Source organism: Natrix helvetica (assembly GCF_964273705.1).
Source record: "Natrix helvetica genome assembly, chromosome: 3".
NCBI lineage: Eukaryota > Metazoa > Chordata > Lepidosauria > Squamata > Natricidae > Natrix > Natrix helvetica.
This window is the reverse complement of record NC_138549.1, coordinates 91140260-91149359: the sequence shown is the minus strand read 5'-3', so window position 1 is coordinate 91149359 and position 9100 is coordinate 91140260. Positions and strand designations below refer to the sequence as shown.

Below are 9100 nucleotides of genomic sequence, written 5' to 3'. Positions count from 1 at the left end.
GTATGGGATGCAACAACTGTCCTATTCATGGAATTAATATTTCATTTTTTCATTAGAATTTTATGCTGTGGGATATTTAATTCCTTTAACTAGTCTGTGCTCTGCTGAAGTTTGCTTCATTGTTTGTTTTAAAGAATGATGGCATTGCCTTTTTAAATGGCACGATGCATTGTTAACTGCCAGACAAATGTAAAACATATTCCTCTTTTAAAATTTTATGGGGTATTAATAACACTGAGTTACAGTAGCATTAATTTTTAAGCTGAACTCCCCATTGATTTCAACAAGGAGTATTTAAAATCAATAACTACTATTTTGATGATAAGAATGTTGTTCTCTCCCCCCCCCCCTCTCAAGTCAACAGATCAAAAGATCAAATTTTGTCCTAACCCTAAATCCATTGCATGAAGTACTGGCGAAATGTTAACTTTCTGAACATACAAACAAGCCCAACATTCTGAAATTTCTGCTAAAAAACGGGAACTGGCTTTACTCCATTATTTTATTATCTTTAGGATCAGTGTGAATATTTAGTCCTAATTAACTTATTTTCAGTTGGAGGCAATTTGAGGACTGATGCTTTGATGAGGACCGCCTTCGTTCTATGTTAATGGAACAAGTTATACTTTTATTTTTTTCTCCTTCCATTCAATCATGTCTGATTCCCAGAGAGTGCCTGGACAAGTCCCTTCAGGCAAGTGGTTTGCCATTGCCTCTTTCCTAGGACTGAGAAAACGACTGGCCCAAGGTCACCCAGTTGGGTTTGTGCCCAGGGGAATTCTAGAACTCATTCTCCTGGTTTCTAGCCTCGTGTCTTAAACACTACCCCAAATTGACTCTCTACTTATTATTGATGATGTGGTCTAAATACTTAGTCCAAATTAATGGAATTGTTACAGCAAGGGTAGAGATATAAAGAAGAGCTTATGAAAGAAGTTTCTTCATATTGTTGTGCAATAATAAAGCACTCTTTGCATACAAGGCTTATATTTTATAAAGGTTTGCAAATATTCATTTTCTGAACAATCTGGAATGAATAAAAACGTATCAGGTGATCAGGCAGCTAGGTTTTACAGATTACTCTTTTGAGCCTCAGAAAACTATATGTGGATTGGCATGGCTAGTGCTTTGTAAGGGTTTATTCACAATTCTTACATTAAAAACTATCGGATAAATAGGTCTAAATACATTCTTTGAATTGTCATAAACTGTAGATGATGGGAATTATGTTGTACTATTCACAAGGAAGAAATGGAATGAAGATGATTCGCTTGAAGTGCTTTTGTGCCAGCAATGCTGTGAAAATGACCAAGGACATGATGCTCAACCACTTGTGAATAGTTTTTCTACCTGTATGTTATTGATCTGAATCAAAAAGGACTATCTTCCATTGTCTCCCAACCAAGGTGTGTCCACTGATTTGTCAGAGGCATGTTGTGCCAAGGTAAGATTAGAGGCAAGCGCTTTCCCAGTTCCAACTGGTCACTTGAGGCTACCATGGCTACACCTCCACTCCAGGCCAATGATTTTCAAGGTCGGTTGACTTTGGGCAGAAACCTCAGGGCTCTCCCCCTCAAGCCCGAAAGGCATCTTTCTCTTACTCTCCTGCCAAATTATGGGTAGGAGGAGGCAGTACCCAAAAGACTCAGTTCTTCCCATAGGAGTGGTAGAAACTGTGTATTCCACTGTCATTTCTCTAATCCCATAGAGATTAGAACTGGTAGCAAGGAAATTGTTCTCTCTCTCACTTCTCTTCCCACTCTCATTGTCTTTCCATTGATCGGACAAAAAACTTTTTTTCATGGACTGGCAGACAACGGGTCCTTTCTCCATCTCCACTCCCTCAGAGGAAGGGAATTGGAGGAAGAAGCTCTTTAAGCAGAATGTGCTCATCCTCTCCAGTTTACGAGCTGCAGCCTCTAAACCCCAGGGTGACCAATTTATACCGTTGTCCAGAAGCTTCCCCAAAAGACTTGTGGGCAAGTGTCAAGGGCATCTTGGGTGGCTGTGGTGCAGTTGTCCAACCCCTCCAAGGGGTGCATTCAACGCCCCTTCACTCTATCAGGGGAAGGGTCCCACCTGAGGGGAAAGGAGATTTTTCCCTTCCTCTTTTGGGGTGGCTCAGAGAAAACAGGGGGAAGAACAATCTCTAAAGAGTCCCAAAGGCACTTTTTCAGGAGGTGACTGGGCTTTCTTTTTTTTTTTCTTTGAAGGCGTTTCCCTTCTCATCCAAGAAGCTTCTTCAGTTGCCTCCTGAAAAAGTACCTTTGGGACGACGACCATGACGTGGGTGACTGAGAATCTCCATAAATCTCTAAAGAGGCTTCTTTGGGGCCAGTCCCGTTCCCAGGGAGCGACCGCTTTGTGAAATCGGAGACTTACAGAGAAGCAAGCACTAAAAAGAAGTGCTCCTCGCACCCCTGTGTGCAATGGCGCTCCCATATTCCGCTTCGCGGCAGAGGCACGAAGAAAAAAGGGGCTGGAAACGCGCTCAGCGCTTCTTTGATTCGGCGCACGGGCGCTTTCCTGCCCTGTTGCCATGCCAAGAGCTTCCTCGCACCTCACCTGTAAAAACAAACAAACAAACAAAAACCCTTCCCACGACACCGCAACAGCGCCACGCACATTTTCCCAGGGATAAAAACCCCTTTTCGCGAGTCGCGCGTTTCAACAAGTCCGGCGTTGGACGCCAAAGAAGGCTTCCCGCTTCTTATTCCCGTGTATCGGCCCGCTCAGAAGTCCAAAAGGGGGGGGGGGGTCCCCACGTCGAGCTGCGAAAAACGGGTAAACACTACACACATACACACACACACACCAGGGGCTGCAATGGCAACATCGCACCGCTTCCTTCTCCCCCCCCTTCCCGAGCCGACTTTTAAGGCGGTTTGTGTTGCAGTGAGTCCCAGTCCCCCCCCACCCCCCCGTCTGTTGCGAGTCTCAAGTTGTGTTTTTTCCCCCAAGAAAGTGAGACGCTCCTAGCTAAGTCCCGCTCTGGGATCCTAGGAAGAAACAAGCCAACCGGGGAGTTTTGGTGGCCCTATGGCCTATGCGAATAAACTGAGCGAGGGGCGGGACAGGACCGCACCCCGAATAAACCTGGGGGGATTGGAGACCGCGACGGAAGGACCGCGCAGCCTTCGCCCTCCGGGGCGCTAACCAGTGGGGCGGAAAAGGTCTCCGGTCCCAAGGAAGAGCGGAACGGGACGGAGGCTCCTCCACCAGGCTTCTGCCGCGGCTCAGCTTGCTTCGGAGCTGACTTGACGAAGCCCCGTCTCCTCTCCGCCTCCGCCACCCCTCATCCGCGCGCCTCCTCCTCCTCCCCCTCTTCCCCCCTCCCTCTCCCTTCACCTCCATTCCTTTGTCTCCTTCGCGATTGGCAGGTTTTATTATTCCGCCTGAACAAGCTGCGGGCGGATTGGGCGAGGCGTCCGTGACGCGAGGGGCCGAGCCGCGAGCAGTTGGGATTTTGCTCTGTCAGTAACACATGGGCAAGAGCGGCGCAGAGAAGCTGCGAGGGCGCTAGCGAGAGGGGCCTCCTTTGCACGTCCTGCCGCCGCCGCCGCCGCCACCTCCGCGCGACGGAGCAGCAGCAGCAGTAGGAGGAATAGAAGAAGAAGCAGCAGCAGCAGCAGCAGCCGGCGGTTGTCCCCGCTCTCTCTGCACTCCGGGCTCCGACTCCTTCCCTCCGCCCCCCTAGGACCGTAGTTGGTGGGCATCGAAGAGCCGCTTTTTTTGGGCAAAGCCGCCGGAGCTCCCTCCCGCAGGGCTGGAGGAGGAGGAAGAGGTGTCGGCGGCGGAAAAGGGGCCGTGGGGGAAAGAGAGAGAGAGCGGCCGCGCGCGCGCTCCGAAGTGCGGCCAACCCTCTGCCAAAACTTAACCGGGCGATTGCAGCAGCAGCAGGCGAAGGCGCCCGCGCTCGCTCTCGGCAGCCGCGAATACGCTCTTGGTTGCAGCTCCCTTCGAAGCCGAAGGAAGAGGAGAGAAGGAGAAGGCAGGGCTGAAGCAAGCCTTTCCCCGGACATTTGCCCCCCTTTCTCCCCTCAACCCCGCTCTCCCTGCTGCTGCTCCTCCTAGCCGCGGGGCCGGGGATTCTCCCGGGCTTGAGAATCCCGCCCAGCTCAAGCTTTCCTGGGGTGGCTTTTCCGAAGAAGCGGCGACAGATCCCCCCCCTCCTTCCTCGGGCGAAAAAGTCTTCCCGTCTCCCGAGCGCTCTCCCGACGCCTCCGCCACGTTATCCACGGCCTCTTGCACCATAGAGGGAAAACAGGTAAGACGTGGGAGGGGGGGGCGCCTCTTTTTTTTTTTTTTTTTTTTTTGGAGCCGGGCTGTTAATTTGGACCGCTTCCCAATCGGGCCCCTTTCCCCTCCCGCTTCCTCTCCTCCCTTCCCCATCCCGATCCGGAACTGGAAGTCATCGCGCCAGCCTTTTCTGCTCGGGACCCGCCGAGGGCTGCTTGCCTAGCCAGCGGAGCTGTGGCCGGAGCTGCCCCGCGGCGGCGTAGCAGGAGGCAAAAAAAAAAAAAAAAGGAGGGGGGGAACAGCGCCTTGCCCCGAGCGCTCAACGCTTTCCCTTTGCCGGAATCCGCCTGCGAGTCCCGAGAAGCTGGGAGGAGGATCGTCACCCACTTTCTTTTGTAGTCCATGTTATTTTGAAACAGTGGCAGGTCTGACGGGGCGGGGGGGAGGTTGGGGGAGACTCTGAAGTGAGCCGTGTGTGTCTGTGTGTGTTTTCTCCCTCTATTTCTTCCTCTCCCTCCTCTTTTTTGTTCGCGAGAAATCTTGATGAATCAACCTAATTAAAACCAAAGCCGTGAATTAAGCATCTCCGTTTTTTGGTTGGGGTTTTTTTTTTTTTTTGCACAACAAATTGCAAAGCTGCTACGTTTGTTCCTCCCTCGGTCTCCCATTAAAATCACCAGAGACGTTGTTAAAAAGAGGGAGGGTGTGTTTTGCCTCTAGCTGCCAGCTTTCTCTCCCCCCCTCTTTTTTTTTTGGTTTTGTTTCATTGCCTCTGTTCCGGGACCTAAATTGCTTAGCTGTGTAATTACCAGAGTAAGCCTATTTAACTTAAAAGCTTTTCTTCTCTTTCTCTGTCACCCCTCCAATTCCAAATGAAACTTGAGGAGGACCTGTCCCTAGTTATCAGGGAGTCACTTTCTGGTCAGTCCTCCTGATTTGGCCTTTTAGATTTAATCAGCATTAAGGTATTGCCTGTCCTTAAGAGCTTTAAGCTTAATGGGGTTACTGGACGCTTCTGTCCCTGTAACGTTTCCTTTATATATAATATTTACCTTTCAAAGCAGATTGGCTGTGTGTGTGTGTGTGTGAGACAGAGAAAATCCGTGGGGTTTGTCTGCCTACAGATGATCTCCATGGGGTTTATATAATTTGAAATCTGTTTGTTTTAAATAAAAGTAAGAAATGCAGATTCATATTGCTGGAAGTAGTAACAAAAGGCCATTCCATGAGTTAAATGCATCAGAAATCAATTTACATAAAGGTATATGGTGCATTCAGAGAAATGCAATGCTAATGGCTTTTAGAGTGGTTCTGTTTCCCAAGTCTTGGGGTTTTTAGTTACAGTCTTAATTGGTGCAGTTCTCAGTCTGGTTTATTGTGTGGTCATCTGAAACATATGATCAGGAGTTATTTTGAAGGAAATCCTGTTTGTTTTATTCTTTTTTTAATGGCCTATTTTAAGGAACCTGAAGCTGCTGTTGTAGTGAAGTTAGGCAAGTGGTAAGAAAGTTTGCACTCTTTTTCCCTTGGGGAGGGGGGGTCTTATTAAATAAATAGATGCCTTAGGTTGAGCAAGCACAGCTTAGAAAGGACAAAGGCAAATGGGATGTTAATTTGGCAGTAAATAACTTGATATTTTATTACAGAAATGACAGAAGGGGCACTCCTATTTTGGCTACTGGAGCAAATTAATCTGTTTGGAATAAGCTTTATGAATTGGTTCTATTATTAATCTCTCCATTGCCCTGCTTTTAGAAGTGTTTATTAGAAAGCAACAAACACATCTCTGTCTTAGCCTGTATACACAATCTATACCTCTGCTATTATCACAAAAAGTTTTTTTTCTTTTTTAGGGCAAAGCATTTAGCATTTAAATTGCTGATCAAGGGCAGATTAGCAAAACAAAGGTAGATTGTGTTTGTATAAGAAGCTAACAGGCTTCTTAAAGTTTAGTGATCCATTATTATTTTTTTCAGGAGGTGGGGCTCCACTGCATTTGATCTTTTTTAGAACAAATACATTAGGACAATCATGTTTGGGAGCCCCTGCAGATAACAATGGCAAGAAAAAGGAGACCTTGAAAAACCAGTTTCACAACTTTCTAGATTTTTTCAAAAGATTACTTTCCTACCTAGAACTAAACAATTTCCTGAACTCTTCCTGAGAAGTAGTACAGCCGTGCTTCGCAAGAATTGTAATTGGTGGTGTTCTAGCTGGTTTTTCTGCCCTTCTAGTTTTAGTGGTGTGGGCCCCAACCATTTATATCTGGGAGGGCCAAGTAGACTGTATGACTCCAGGTGTGTGTACTTTCTTGGCAACAAACAAAGCAGAGGTCACTCTAAGTTTGACAGGAGCATTGCGAGCTAAAACTGTCACTGGGCACCACTAGCCAACTTGGAAGGGACGTGGCTAATTAACCCAGAACAAAGACTTGGAAAAGTAAACAAGTGGCTGTTCCCCATCTTTCTCTCCTCTCTCCCTTCTCCCCCTCTAGGAAGTGCTGCATTAAGCAGGCAAATTGCATGGATGTTTTCCTGAACTGTTTGCCTGAAAATTAACCTGCTCTTCTCTCTCTCCCTCCCTCCCTTCCTTCCTTTTTTTCCCCTCTCCAGACCATGGTGAACCCAGGCAGCAGCTCGCAACCGCCCCCCGTCACCAGTGGCTCCCTCTCATGGAAAAGATGTGCAGGCTGTGGGGGAAAGATTGCTGATCGATTCTTGCTCTATGCCATGGATAGCTATTGGCACAGTCGGTGCCTGAAGTGCTCCTGCTGCCAAGCCCAGCTGGGAGAAATTGGTACATCTTGTTATACGAAGAGTGGCATGATCCTGTGCAGAAATGACTATATCAGGTGAGCTGGGCAGAGGGAAAGAAGAACATGCGCAGATGCAAAAGAAAGTTTGAGCTAGAAATAGCCCCATTTGTATGTAGGTAGCAGTTCAGAACTAGAAGCCTGATTTTGTAAGGGCATATCTTTTCCCGGATAACAATAGAAAAGTTGGGAGAGATGTGAATAAATGAACTTTTTAGGTGCTCCTGAACTTTTAAGAATTCCAGCTCACAGTTCGCTGCTAAAACCTATCTTGCGCAAGTAGAATTGGGTTTCTTTGCCACCTTAAAAAAAAAAAGGATAAGAGGTAGCTGGGACTGTGTGTATAAAATAATGGTTCGCTGTGGTATTTTCAATAAAATGTGTTTAAAATGATGAGGGTTTTTTGTATATGTGTTGTAAAAGTGTTGATCAGCTGTTGATGTGGTGACACACACCCAAAATTGTAGCCCATTAGTAATGTTTATGTTCATATTGCTGGAGGGCTTATTTTTCAGTAGCTCAGGAATACTGGATGTAGATGAATAAACAGTTAAATATCTCTTGTTACAAAAAGCACTTGTCTCACTTTTTCAATATCAGTTTTGTTTTTCCTAATGCAAACTACTTTTTGATGCAATTAACAAAGAATTTTAAGAGGTCAGATACCTATTTGGATCTTTTCAGGTGAACTTGAGCTCTTTCAAACTAATTTGTAAAGGAGGCATTTTGAAGGATTACACATTTAATTTGAGTAAATGGCTTGATAGACTTGATGCACATGAATGCTTTGAGGGGGTGATCTAGTTCAGCAGCCAGTAATTAAACAGCCTCCTTTTCTCTCTCTCTCACTAACATTCCCCCCCTCATTTTGGCATGGAAAGAATGTAAAAAAAAAAAAGAAAGAAAGCATATGGGGTGTTGTCTCAGTAGTCTTTATTTTTAGATTGTATTTACAAAAGTGTCTTAAGGGTGAAAGAACCAGTTTCATGGTTGAATTTCCCTTATACTCCTGCCTCAGATGTTAGTGTTTGGCTATTAATATTTTAAATGCTTTACTGGTGGAATTTCTATTGGACTGTAGTACTGTGTAGTACTACAAGGTGTAGTACTCTGCTGAATTTTGGCTCTCCTCTAAGTGATATCTGAGAATAATGCACCAGAGAGATTTTTGCTTGCTTATAATTTATTGTTTATCCTTTTTTTCTGCAGGCACTTTCAGCCAGTTAAATAGAATGCAGAAAAAAAGTCATTAAAAGATTTTAGGCAGCTTCCAATATTAATTTTGCTAAGCATCTAGATTTTTTAGAATAAATGGTAAAGCACAAGTTTATGCAAGCTTGCACAGATGTATTCTTGATCCCTGTCTGAGGCAACTACATAAGCGAGACATAATTCTAATTAAATAGAGCAGAACGGTTAGAGAAAGAGGTTTGTTTGAAGTGGAAAAATTGACACTACTGTTCAAATTCAATGAACAGTACAGATTTTGTCTCTTTCTACTAAAACCGTCAAACAAACCTCTTATGATCACTACTAATTAAAAAGAGAAGTTCCCTACTGTATCCCTAAGGCAAGTTCAGACCAGCTTATTGGAGTCTGTCCTTCAGGTTTTTTTTTTTTTTTAATCTGGCCAAAAGATATTACAGGTGTGGTTTTGGGTTGTTAAAACAATGCTCCTTATCAGATGGTAAATTTGAACTGGTTTTATTCCATCAACCTGACTTTTCTATAGAACCAGATAGTTTGCCAGGTAAAATGAAGATCAGGACATTTTAATGCCTCAAGTATGTGCTGTGCTTCTGAAAATCTGTTCCATAGACTATTAATCTGGATATATAAAAAGATCAGATTTTCCATTGGTATCCAAAACAAGTAAGTGGAAATCCTAGTCTGTCAAGAAATAGGATGCAACCATTTCGTCAGCATTCGATCTGGCGAGTGCATGGTTTTTATAGCGGAAGGGGTAACAAGAGGTGCAAGAAGAACAGTTCTCCAAAGTCCTCTTTTGTCCTATGGGCTATGTGCAGAAATTCCAACTATGATTTTAAT

General features: G+C 45.2%; 1 protein-coding gene across 3 annotated transcripts in view; it reads left to right on the top strand.

The window, feature by feature from the left end:
- The first annotated feature begins 3466 nt into the window (after positions 1-3466).
- LMO4 (LIM domain only 4) overlaps positions 3467-9100 on the top strand; it is a 15803-nt gene continuing 10169 nt past the window's right edge. Inside the window, exons 1-2 of one of the 3 annotated variants that reach the window (XM_081947208.1) lie at positions 3467-4267; positions 6852-7090. In XM_081947208.1, coding sequence (XP_081803334.1) covers positions 6855-7090 — 236 coding nt within the window. In that variant the 5' untranslated portion in view covers positions 3467-4267; positions 6852-6854. Of the gene's footprint in view, positions 4268-4456; positions 4665-5111; positions 5740-6851; positions 7091-9100 lie in introns of those variants that run through there. The other 2 variants (XM_081947209.1, XM_081947210.1) reach the window with 2 other exon arrangements.